The sequence below is a fragment of the Neophocaena asiaeorientalis genome, unplaced genomic scaffold (genome assembly GCF_003031525.2).
Source record: "Neophocaena asiaeorientalis asiaeorientalis breed wild unplaced genomic scaffold, Neophocaena_asiaeorientalis_V1.1 scaffold82, whole genome shotgun sequence".
Lineage (NCBI taxonomy): Eukaryota > Metazoa > Chordata > Mammalia > Artiodactyla > Phocoenidae > Neophocaena > Neophocaena asiaeorientalis.
In genome coordinates this window covers 5,063,956-5,077,307 of record NW_020173068.1, presented here as the reverse complement: position 1 = coordinate 5,077,307, position 13,352 = coordinate 5,063,956, and the positions used below count along the sequence as shown (strand labels likewise).

At 45.6% G+C, this 13,352-nt stretch overlaps 1 protein-coding gene across 6 annotated transcripts in view; it reads right to left on the bottom strand.

Annotated features, from left to right (window-relative positions):
• MAPRE1 (microtubule associated protein RP/EB family member 1) overlaps nucleotides 1–13,352 on the bottom strand; it is a 45,014-nt gene that overhangs the window by 20,169 nt on the left and 11,493 nt on the right. For 5 of the 6 annotated variants that reach the window (XR_003003005.1, XR_003003004.1, XM_024742958.1 and 2 more), the window contains exons 1-2: nucleotides 13,192–13,323; nucleotides 8,508–8,631 (exon numbers count right to left, since the gene is read on the bottom strand). Coding sequence is in view for 4 of the 6 variants with exons in the window: in XM_024742958.1 (XP_024598726.1) it covers nucleotides 8,508–8,628 (121 nt within the window). In the remaining 2 variants the exon portion in view is untranslated. Of the gene's footprint in view, nucleotides 1–8,507; nucleotides 8,632–13,191; nucleotides 13,324–13,352 lie in introns of those variants that run through there. The other variant, XM_024742956.1, reaches the window with a different exon arrangement.

Genomic DNA, 13,352 nt, shown 5'->3' with positions numbered 1-13,352 from the left:
CACACAAAAAAATGTAAACAGCTGATAAACACATGGGGAGCCAACCTAAGGAAATGATTTTTTAAGAAATTATAGCCTGGCTGTCCAGTGGTTAGGACTCTGCACTTTCACTGCCGAGGGCCTGGGTTCAATCCCTGGTCAGGGAACTAAGATCCCACAAGCCATCAGTGCAGCAAAAAAAAAAAAAAAGTGAATTTAATAAAGTAATACCAATTTTTAAAAAATACAGCAAAGATTTACACATGAAACTTGTGTAACTTTATTTACAAGAGTAAAAAATGGAAGCAACCGATATGTCCAAAAATAGGAGCAATCAATTACGTAATTTGCACACCATCACCTAAGAGAATATTATGCAAGCATTCAAAGCACATTTTTTTTAATTGTGGGGGGGAAGCTCAAGATTTAATATTACAAGAAAAAGCAAGATACAAAAACATATCTATAAAATGTCTTCATATATGTAAAAATATCCATCTTAATATATATGCATAGAAAAAAAAAGACTAGAAGAAAACACAATGTGGAGACTTCCCTGGTGGTCCAATGGTAAAGAATCCACCTTCCAATGCAGGGGACGTGGGTTCAATCCCTGCTCAGGGAACTAAGATCCCACATGCCACAGGGCAACTAAGCCCATTAGCCACAACTACTAAGCTTGCGTGCCTCAACGAGAGAGCCCGCGTGCCACAACTAGAGAGAGAAAACCCACATGCCACAACTAGAGAGACGCCCACGCAATGCAAGGAAAGATGCCGCATGTCTCAACGAAGATCCCACATGCCACAACTAAGACCTGATGCAGCCAAAAATAAATAAATTAAATATTATAAAATAGAAAGAAAACACAATGTATTAGATTAAACCATACAAAGTTATTGTTTTTTACATCAAAAATGATTGAACAGTGGCCATCTCTGGGGACTGGTACTGAATACATTCTATTTTTAAAATATTAATTATGTACTACAATGAATATTATTTTATAATCAAACACAAAAAAAGAAGGTAAATGTTTTTTACAAAGAAGTCTGTCAGCTGCTTTTTTACAAAAGGGCTCAAAACTCCTGGCCTGTAGATGTCTCAGCTTGTTTCAGAAGAGGTTAAAAGGGGCTTTCCTTCCAGTCTCTGCCTTAGTAACAAAAGCTGGCAACATAAGCAGGGTAAGAAGGGGACCCCTCAGGTCTTCCTTGGTGGTGCAGTGCTTGGCAATCCACCTGCCAATGCAGGGGACGTGGGTTCAATCCCTGCTCTGGGAAGATCCCACATGCCTCGGAGCAACTGAGCCCGTGCACCACAACTACTGAGCCTATGCTCTAGAGCCCGCGAGCCACAACTACTGAAGCCCGCATGCCACAACTACTGAAGCCTGCATGCCTAGAGCCTGTGTTCTGCAATAAGAGAAGCCACCGCAATGAGAAGCTCATCCACCTCGACGAAAAGTAGCCCCCGCTCGCCACAACCAGAGAAAGCCCACGTACAGCAACAACGACCCAATGCAGCCAAAAATAAATAAATTTAAAAAAAAAAAAAAAGAAGAAGAGAACCCCTCTTACATGGCTGCTGTCCCAATGATCTGGGGCAGGAGAACAGGTCTATGTAAAATCTGTGGCTGGAAAATGCAGACAGACTTAGGGCTGGACCAGCTGTGTCATGGCACCAACCACCAAGTCTCCGCTGACTGCAGCCCCATTCTGCCAGGATCTGTGCTACAAGCACAGAACACACAAGGGCACAATGCAGCCCCTTCTCCAAAAGCTTGCAATATCTCAAGTGCACTGGCTCTCAACCCTTTTGGGTCAAGGGTCCCTTGGAGAATTAGATGAAAGCTGAAGTCAATATTCTACACAGGATAGATGCCTTTCAGGACTTCCCTGGCGGTCCAGAGGTTAGGACTCTGCACTTCCAGTGCAGGGGGCATGGGTTCGATCCCTGGTCAGGGAATTAAGATCCCACATGCTCCGTCACGGCCAAACAAAAAAAAAAGGATAAATGCCTTCCTATCAGAAAACTCTAGATTAAGAGTCCTCAAAGTTTTACACAAAGGAAACACTCTATTAAATGTAAAAGTGTTCAGGCTTTTGGAAGTAGGTGAGGCTTAAGTCATCTTAAAGGATGAATAAAATTTGGAAATAGAAGGCTGTGAGGAGCCATTAACGCAGACATTAAAAGTCGACCTCGGGCTTCTCTGGTGGCGCAGTGGTTGGGAGTCTGCCTGCCGTTGCAGGGGACGCGGGTTCGTGCCCCGGTCCGGGAGGATCCCACATGCCGCGGAGCGGCTGGGCCCGTGAGCCATGGACACTGAGCCTGCGTGTCCGGAGCCTGTGCTCCGCAACAGGAGAGGCCACAGCAGTGAGAGGCCCGCGTACAGCAAAAAAAAAAAAAAAAAAAAAAAAAAGTCGGCCTCGAGACATCTTAACAAGTGAAACATAATCCTATTTTAATTTTAAAAGCAAGAAACAAAACCGTACAACATTGTGTGCTTGTATTTGTTATTTACTGCAACAGTCTGTAATAGCAATAGACTGGAAACAAACTAAATGTCCATTAATAGGGGACTGATCCAAGGAAATTATGGCACTACACAGCCATAAAAGAAAGGAAAGTGGCACCTGCTACGTGGACATGGAACACTCTCCAGAGTGTTCAGTGCAATTAAACACTACCACTTGTGTAAAAGGGGGGAAGAGAACACACACACAAAACACAGACAGATGGATGTTTCTGCTTGTATACACTCTCTCTGGAGGCCACCCAGCTGATAACACTGGTTACTTCAGGGTTGGGGAACTGGGTGGCTAGTAGATGGGCTTACTTTTCACAGGAGACTTTTTGCTGTCTATCTTTTTGTTCCTTTTGAATTTTAAACCATTTGAGACTTTCAGTTATTCAAAAAGTATGTCAATTATGTTTTAAAATGATAGAAAATACTGAACGTACAGCTAAAATGAGTAACCTTGGGCAAGCTGTTTAACTTCTCTGTCTCAGTTTCTCTATCTATAAAATGGTGACGACAGTCCTTACCTCCGCCCCACCCCCCCACACCGAGGTTATATAGGTAAAGCACTTTAGAAAGTGCCTGGCCTATAGTAAGAGTTCAATAAATTAAACCATAATTAGGGGGAAAAAATACAGCTAAAAGATAACAATAACTATCACTCGTGACAATACAGCAGATTATGGTTTTCTTCTTAATGTTTCTATGAAGAAGACCTAATTACTTATAATCAGAAGGAAATAAGTTTCTTGTCTCTTGCTTTAATTAACACCAAGAGGTACTTGAAGAATTAGGCAAAATAATTTAAAGAGGTACTTCCTTGAGCAGAGAAGTGACAATAAAAAATGGTCTCTTTGAAAGGCTGCAGACTATCTGATACAGTAAAAGAAGAGTGGGGGAGGGGATCCTGCAGGGAACGTAGGGCCCTGTTAGGAGGCCACTATGGCAGCAGCCTGCCAACTGAGAAGGGGTTACAGCAAAAGACCCTGCAGAAGACACAGAGAATTTTGTGAGTTAGCCTAAAAAGATGATTCTCAGGCCTGCGACACTAGAAGAATGGTGGAATTATGGCCCCAAATGGAGTGTCTGGAAAAGGGGGCCAACTTGAGGAGAAAACAAAATGGGTGAGGCCTGGTCAGGCTCTTGGTCTCACTCTCAGAGCAGCTCTGGGAGCAAGACTGACAAGCTATTTTATATCAACTTGAGGGCTGGCAGGGCCCCACAACGAGCTAAGAAAAAAGGAAACCTAGCTTTTGCCTGGGAGCATCCAAACACCTCTTCTACTCTGTACAGCACAGAACTGTGAAGGAGGCCAGGATGGAGGGGAGAAGGCAAGGAAGGGGGATCTGAGAACATTCAGTGAGGGCCACCTGACATGTTCAGAGCACCATGCTGGGCCCTTGGAAAAGCGCAGAGGGGCCTGATCGTGGACTGGAATCGAAGGAAGAGAGGAATGGAAAGCAAATGGCACCCCCACCCCCACCCCTTCTTTGGGGCCACACTGCCTGGCTTGCAGGATCTCAGCTCCCCAACCAGGGATTGAACCCAGGCCACGGCAGTGAAAGCCTAGAATCTTAACCACTAGGCCACCAGGGAACTCCTTTTTTTTTCAGCATCCCCCTTCTGACACAAGCGATCCCATCAGAATCTTTCTCTGTGATCAGGGTTTTTTCCTTGATGACTATCTTTTCAAAATACTTGACTAACTCTCCAAAACAGAGAGACTACGGAATGTAATGAATCCTGAAACAAGCGGCCACTCTATCACTGAAAGTCATCCTCACCTTATCTCACTACAAGAGCTAAGCAATGGCTCACTTCACTGTTGGAGGCAGGGAGCCCACAATGCTGATAAAACTCAGCCGTTTCACAGGCAGCCAGCACATGAATAGTGTACGACCTCAGAGCTTTGCCCTCTCAAGGGAAAAACCTATTCCTACCTTTCAAAGCTTGGGCTTGGTAGAGAATTCTGATCTGCATGACCCCCTGCTCGTCAGAGGTAAGATCAGGAGGGACCAGGCTCCAGTGTTAAACGTCACTCGGATTCTCCTCGGGCCTCAGTAAACACGAGAATCTGAGGAGCCTCACTTTCTCTCTGACTCCAATCCCCAGGCAGCAGACCTTTTTCAGGGACACGGTGTCTGCGGCTCATCCTGTTTGGTCTCATACTGGAAGTTGAGACCCCATTTCCTAAACGTCAATGTGAAACACAACACAACCTTCTACATACTCTGAGAAAAGTCCCACACGGCTCTCAAGAGGTGAGCTAGCTGTGAACAGAAGTTTGTTTACAAATCACGTGCGTAAGTATTCTGCGCTGGGACTTCCCTGGTGGTTAAGAATCCACCTGCCAACGCAGGGGACACGGGTTCGAGCCCTGGTCTGGGAAGAACCCACATGCCACAGAGCAACTAAGCCCGTGCACCACAACTACTGAGCCTGTGCTCTACAGCCCATGAGCCACAACTACTGAGCCCACGTGCCACAACTACTGAAGCCCGCAAGCCTAGAGCCCGTGCTCCACAACAAGAGAAGCCACTACAATGAGAAAACCACTCAACGCAATGAAGAGTAGCTCCCACTCGCTGCAACAAGAAAGGCTGAGCGCAGCAACGAAGACCTGATGCAGCCAAAAATAAATAAATAAATAAATTTTCAAAGAAAAAAAAAGAAGTATTCTGCACGTTCTACTGGGGAAAAGCCCTTTATCTAGGATAAGAAAAATGGCAGGCAGCAGGCAAAGTTGAAACTCTTCAGATTTTTAATGAGACAATATCACTATAATTGATAATATGTAATTTACATTTGTTCAACTCTCCTCCAAATGCTTCTTTTAAAAGACACAGCATGTATACAGCAGAAAGAGTATAGGCTGTGTGGTCAGAAAGATCCTGGGTTCAAAATCAGGCTCTATAACGTCTAAGCTGTGCCCCGTGCAGTCTCCTCCTGTGTAAAACAAGAATGTGTCCTGCCCCTGAGAGATCTAGGTTCACCTCAAGGGTCTGGTGCAGAATCAGTATCTGAGAGCTATTTTTACAGGTGAGCCTCACAACAGTGCAAAAGGTGAACCAGATCCTACTACCCCAGTTTATAGATGAGGAACCAGAACATTATGGGACTTGGGACTTCCCTGGTGGTCCAGTGGTTAAGACTCCGTGCTTCCAATGCAAGGGGTGTGGGTTTAATCTCTGGTTGGGGAATTAAGATCCCACATGCTGCACGGAGCAGCCAAGAAATAAAAATAAATAACTAAGAATAAAATAATTTTTTTTTAAAGTTATGGGGCTCGTCCAAAGTCACATGGCTCAGTGCAGACTGAAGTCTCTTCATGCCAAGTCCTGACTACTCATGACAGCTCCCTGTCTGAATGAGACAAATCTGGAGCCAGATCAGCACATATACAACTTATCTACATGTGAAAAGAGATCTCATTTTTGAATTAACTAAGTGAAATACATCTTGGAGTATATTTATAATAGAAAGAAGTAATTTTTAGGGAGAAACTGCTGGTGAAAAAGCTGGCTCCAAAGAAAACTAAGATGACCTCATCCCCCCCATTAATCACCAGGCAAACAAGTGCTTTAAAAGCCTCCAACAAATGGGGATGTGGCAGTGAAACTGAGGAAATTAACAGAAAGCAGGGGGAAAGCAGCACGGATCTAAGACTAACAGCCAGTGCCTAAGACTAACAAAGCAACTGATGTTTAAGAAGCATGACTCCTGGGCAACCCTGTCTCACTGTACAACTTCACATCTAGCCTCTCTGACTATCTATAAAACTGAGATTAAATCTCACAGGGGAGGGATTTCCCTGGTGGTCCAGTGGCTAAGACTCCACGCTCCCAATTCAGGGGTCCCAGGTTCGAGCCCTGGTCAGGGAACGAAATCCCACATGCCACAACTAAGAGTTCGCATGCCACAACTAAAGATCCCTGGGCACTTCCCCGGTGGTCCAGTGGTTAAGAATCCGCCTTCCAGGGACTTCTCTGGTGGCGTAGTGGTTAAGAATCCACCTGCCAGGGCTTCCCTGGTGGTGCAGTGGTTGAGAGTCCGCCTGCCGATGCAGGGGACACGGGTTCGTGCTCCGGTCCAGGAAGATCCCACGTGTCACGAAGCAGCTAGGCCCGTGAGCCATGGCCGCTGAGCCTGCGTGTCCGGAGCCTGTGCTCCGCAACAGGAGAGGCCACAACAGTGAGAGGCCCGCGTACCACACACACACAAAAAAAACAACTTATGTAAGAGAGAAAAAAGAATCCACCTGCCAATGACACAGGTTCAACCCCTGGTCCAGGAAGATCTCACATGCTGCAGAGCAACTAAGCCCATGTGCCACAACTACTGAGACTGCATGCCACAACTACTGAAGCCCGTGCGCCTCGAGCCTGTGCTCTGCAACAAGAGAAGCCACCACAATAAGAAGCCTGCGCACCACAACAAAGAGTAGCACCGGCTAGACGCAACTAGTGAAAGCCCACATGCAGCAATGAAGACCCAACGCAGCCAAAAAAACCAAAAAGAATCCACCTTCCAATGCAGGGGACACGGGTTCGATCCCTGCTCAGGGAACTAAGATCCCACATGCCGCTGGGCAACTAAGCCCATGCGCCGCAACTACTGATCCCACACCGCAACTACAGAAGCCTGTGTGTCGCAAGGAGCCCACGTGCTGCAACTAAGACTCGACGCAGCTAAATAAATAAATGTAAATAAATTTAAGAAAAAAACAAAACAGAAACAACAAAAAAAGAGGTATGCCTGTACACTTCTACAATCATCTGAAAGTTTACAAAACTTAATAAAAAAAAAAATGCTGTGTGCTGCAACTAAGACCCAACTCAGCCAAAACTAAATAAATATTTATTTTTTAAAAAAAGAAAGAAAAGTTGGAAATAACCTAAATGTCCAAAAATTGGGAAGATATTAAACAACTCCACCATATCTACAGAAAGAAATAGTATACAGCCATTAAACGTAATTATTTCCAAGACAGTGAAAGACACTAGAGAATATCCACAATTTAATGTTAAGTGAAAAAAAGCTGGAATATATACAAATATATATGTGCACAGAAAACACCCAAACAGTGGCTTTCTCAAAATGAAACCACCGGCATTTTTTATTTTCTTCTCTCTAGTTTTCTAAAGGTTATACAATTAGTACAGACAGAAACAGAACATGTTTTTGTTCTTGTTTTAAATCATTACCTCTCTGCCAGATTCTTAGTAAATAGTAGGTCAATAAAGTTGTGGCTGAAATGGCAAACTTGCCTGAGTTTGGGCTTGTGCTACTTGGGAATAAGAAACACCACTGGGGGCTTCCCTGGTGGCACAGTGGTTAAGAACCTGCCTGCCAATGCAGGGGACATGGGTTCGACCCCTGGTCCGGGAAGATCCCACATGCAGTGGAGCAACTAAGCCCGTGCACCACAACTACTGAGTCTGTGCTCTAGAGCCCGTGAGCCACAACTACTGAGCCCACGTGCCACAATTACTGAAGCCTGCACGCCTAGACCCCGTGCTCCGCAACAACAGAAGCCACTGCAATGAGAAGCCCACGCACCGCAACGAAGAGTAGCGCCCACTCACCACAACTAGAGAAAAGCCCACACGCAGCAATAAAGACCCAATGCAACCAAAAATAAATAATAAATAAATAAAAAAAGAAACACCACTGATAAACTAATATAGAACTAGAACAATTGTAACTATTGTCCTTAAATAAGTCACTTCAAATTTGGATGCACAACAGTGCAGATGGAGAAGCTGGGACTAAGCTGCAGGCCTCAGAATGGAGCCTCTACAGCAGGAGACAGTGGACACACAGGCCAGAACAGAGCATGCTCTTTTTAAGCACAGTTCCTCTCAAAAGTGGAATCAGGGCAGAGCTGAAAGAAACTGGGCAGCCCCAACACAGAACCTGAACCTGCACCTTTTGCAATCAGATACGGGCCTGTGCATCCCTGAAGGACCCGCAGACTTTCCTGGAAAAGGGGCCTACTGATTTCTCTTACCTGAGCACAGATGTTCAATCTTTGTCAGATTCAACTGCAGAGACTCATTGATCCAGGCCAGCATGTCATGTCGACTGAGGTTATCACTGGTGACCGACGTTGAGTACACATTCACTGCCATCTTCTACACATGTGAGGAAAAGAGAAGGACTCGTGTTATTGGGCAGCAAGAAGGAGCAAGCATTTCCTGGAGTCACCAGGGCAGACCTGTGGGGACACTCAATTTATAAGCCTCACCTTCTTCCCCAACAGGCCAGACCAGAGACACTAGGATTCCAGCCACAAGCCTGGATTCCATGAATAAACATGACCTGAAATGAAATACATCAGCCAGCCTAAAATTCAGGCCCCGTTTTAACATGATTGGCATAAAATTTAATGGGATTGGCATAAAATTTTAAGCTACAAAAGACACTAAGTAAAGGAATGACTGTTTTATGAAGGGAGGCTGATGCACAAGCAAAAATGTTCTCTGCTTAGAAAACGTCAATCCAAGTTTATCCACTAACATATCAAAATGTTTACACCAGTTTTCTTCAGATGGTGGGCTTTTGTATTAATTTCTCTTTAGTTTCCACTATAAAGTTTTCCAAATTTTCTTTAAAGACTATGTCCACTTTTATAATCAAAAAAGTAAATAACCTTGTCAATAACCTAAGTACTACAAGATGTTGGCAATGACCTCACAGTGAAGAGACCTTAGTACCAATTCCCTGCTGAGCCTCCTGAAGACAGGGCACCTGAGGGCCTACTAAGCACCAGAAGCTTAGCAGACACTTGTCACTTAACCCAACAACTCACTGCAAGGCTCACTTTATTCTCCTCATTTTACAGATAAGGAAAAAGGTGCAGCACAGAAGCCCTAGGAATTGGCAGCCAAGTCTGCCTGGCCCCATCATCCACATTCTTTCCCCTCCCCTAGAAAATCTGCCCCTCACCTTTCTGCCAGGCTTTCCAATTCAAAACAACAAGCACAGAGAAACACATTAACTGAAAATGTTTACCAAGCACTGTTCTAGGGGAAACAGATATGCAGGAAAGACAAGTTGCCTGTCCACAGGAAGCTCACTTTCTAGTATAAGTCTGACACTGACCACATACACAAATGTCATTTCAGGCAACCATTTACGTAATGAGGGTGGAGGGGAATGTGGTCAGGGAAAGCCTCTCGGAGTTGATGTTTGAGCTTAAGAATCAGAAGGAGGCAGCCCCGCGAAGATGTGGAAGAAGGGTGCCTACAGGCCAGTGAGCAGAGGGATAGCAGGAACAGAAGTGGGAAAAGAAGTGAAGAAGCCAGATCCTGTTAGGACTGCAGGCTGTGCTGAGGAGTTTAGATTTTACTCTTTAACTGTTAAGGAATCCACTGTGGGGATTTTAAGTGGGGTAGAATCACACTCTCGTTTAAGTTTGAAAAAATTACCCTGGGACTTCCCTGGCAGACCAGTGGTTATGATGCCACGCTTCCACTGCCAGGGGCACGGGTTCGATCCCTGGTCGGGGAACTAAGATCCCGCTGGCACAGTGTGGCTAAAAACAAAAAAAAGAAAAAAAAAAGAAAAAAAAAGAAAAAGATCACCCTGACAACTGGTGGAGAACAGACAGTGGGAAGGGAAGACTCAAGCAATATGAGATAAGGGGAGGTGTATCCAGATCTAAATGAAATCCCTGGGCAATTACCATGAGGACACATGACTATAAAATATTAAATTTCAAGATGATCTTGACATTTAAATTTTCCTCGTTTCATGTGACATCAATATGACCAACAGGAGGAAAAAAACTCAGAGCAAATTTGGAACCACCATGGGTCACCATGCTCTCTTGTGGCACTTCATTCCTTCACCTAGCGACTAGCTAGACTTCCCACGTGTCTCCTGCACGCCTCACGAGTCACACAGCTACAGAATGAGAGAGCCAGAAGATGAAGATCTCCCATCCAATCCCCTTTTTATGAACAGAGGTGACTGCGGTCTAGAGAGATAAATGACTTGGCAGGTCTGTGCCCTCACATCCCACATTCCCCCATTCCCCGCAGCACTTGACACACTGACTTGCACACAACGGGCTCAGTAAATGCTACCTGTTTTCAGGCTGGCAGGAGAGAGGAAAATGTGTCTGTGTAAACTCTTTTCAGAAAGCAAACTATCAACACTATTACTTAAACTCAAATGAGAAAACCATGTTATACAAGGAGCCAATACAATTTAGTTCCTAACTCCACTGGGAAATTAATCCCACAGCACTTCATTCAAACCTCGGCAACTGTCATTACCTCTTCATTTTTGAATCATTCCCGGATGAGATCTGGACCAGTAGGCAATTTGCTCCATACCAAGAGCTGAGTATCTGAAGCCTGGGTTTGAACGTGAGGCTGTCACTCATTAGTTGTATAACCTTGGGCAAGTTACTTAACTTCAATACACCTCAGTTATCTTGTGAGTTAATGCTACCTATCTGAAAAGGGTGAGGTGAGGTTTAAATGAGATAATGCACAAAAAATTATTTCGTATTAAACAAACAAGCGCCAGGGCGGGGAGGGACCTCGTCTCACTCATCCTCCTATCTCCAGCGCCAAAAACAGTGTCTGAGACTTGCCACCACCATCTCTCATCTCCATCCACCACAACAGCCATCAAATTAGTCTCTAACTCAAACTGTTTTTACACAGCAGCCAGGGAGAATCTTCTGAATCAAAAATCAGACCAAGTGTCTCCTCTGTTTAAAATCCCCAAATGAATGAGTAAACGAAATGCATACTGTGCGCAAAATGCTATTATCAGGTACCAAGGTGAGACACATCCAAACAAAAACCACCACGGTCCCAGGCTGAGCACCTGTAATCTATTTTGGCGACATTCATATATACGTACATCGGGTAATGTGTGTGTCATGTTGCCATAAAGTGTAAGCAGCTGGTTAAGCCACGTGTGTCTCCTGACCACACCCCACCTCAGAAAACATTAATGGCCTTTCATCATCATATAATTCAAAACTCTTTCATTAGCAGTACATTAATACCTGGCCCCATGTGCTCTGCAAACTCTGCAGCCACTAAATACATGGGGTTAGGCACCCTGTAGATGTGCAGTAAACATCCACTAACTCAACTACTTAATTGGCTCTTCCAGGCAGTCAAAACAGAGCCCAATTCTCAGAGCCTCAGCTACAGCTCGTGACAGCTCAGTCTTCCTCTACAAGGATCCCACTGCTTGGCCTCAGTGGAAGACCCCATGACCATCACGTAAACCTCACCCCCTTAAAAGGCTCCTTGATCCATGTTTCAAGTGCCTTGAAAAAAGCTCCCCCTTGCCTCTCCAGGTATCTCTTCTCCTTCAGCAGGTCTCCTAGCAGGCCCCCAAACCCACTTTGATTCACTGATGGCTGATGAGCACCTATTACTTTCAAGGCACCATACTGAGCCCTATGGAAAGAGGGGGAGGAAGGTGCCACCAGAAAAAAAGCAATGTGACACTAAGTAAATACTTCACCTTTCCGGATCACAAAGAGCTCACCTGTAAAAGATGAACAATATCTTCACAAGGTGGTGGTGAGGATTAAATGAGAATCTGAGTGAAAGCACAGCGTGTCCTAAGCTTCCCTATGTGCCAGAAACCACTACACACTTTGACACACCACCGCAAAGGGCACGTTGGATAAAACATGCCCTCTAGATCTGATCCTCAGGGAGGCAGCATAATACAGAGATTAAGGGCCTGGACTCAAGAATCACAGACGGGCCTCCCTGGTGGTGCAGTGGTTGCCGATGCAGGGGACACAGGTTCGCGCCCTGGTCTGGGAAGATCCCACATGCCGCGGAGCGGCTGGGCCCGTGAGCCGTGGCCGCTGAGCCTGCGCGTCCGGAGCCTGTGCTCCGCAACGGGAGAGGCCACAACAGTGAGAGGACCGCGTACCGAAAAAAAAAAAAAAAAAAGTCACAGATGTGGATTCAGCCACTTGCTGGACACCATAAAGCAAATCATCTCTCAGAGCCTCAGTCCCCTAATTTGTAAACTGAAGATAATAACTCTTAGAGACAGCGTAATATTAAATGACATAATGCCACACAACACCTGGCACACAGCAAGTGCCCCATTAGCACACAGCTATTATTACTACTCTTAGAGATACCCCATTACAGAGGTGGATGGCAGGGCCGGTGTACCTTCCTTCAATGGGCCTCAGGAGTCTCATTCCCAAAATGGAGGAGAGGCCAAGCTCTGCCCTGCAGCACCCCAGGTCAGCTGTGAAGCAGGGACTGAAAAAGCACTGTTCATGTCACCTTGTTATATTATCTTCCCAGTGAGCATATAAAATTATCTTTTCCAAGTATTAATTTTCTCATTTCCTGTCTTCCCACCAAAATGTAGACTCCTAGAAAGCAAGTCTTTGCCCTCCTGCTCCTGGATGTATAGCCAGCGCTTAGCACAGTGCCTAGCACCTAGTGGATGCTCAACAAATACCGATGAAGAAAGGAGGAAGTCCAGTGAGCTGGCCTGCTTTTTGCTTTTTTGCTATGTACCACGACGAGAGCTTTCTGCATGTAGTATCTTCGTCCCCCGTTTTACGGATGAGAAAACTGAGGCCCAGAGAGGTTAAAACACCTGCCCAAGATCGCACAGCAGGGAATTCAATACAGGTATGAATCCAAAACCCGAACTCTTAATCAGGCAGCACCGTCTCCTACCGTGGGGGTCCTCAGAGCTCCCAGCAGGACCCACTTCAACTACACAGGCCCCCTACCCGGCACAGCGACCCCGGAACCTCCTGCCTCCGCCGTCCGGGTTCCACGCCTCGGCCGCAGCCCATAAGCCCCCACGCCGCCGAGCAGCAGCCCCCACTTCCGGC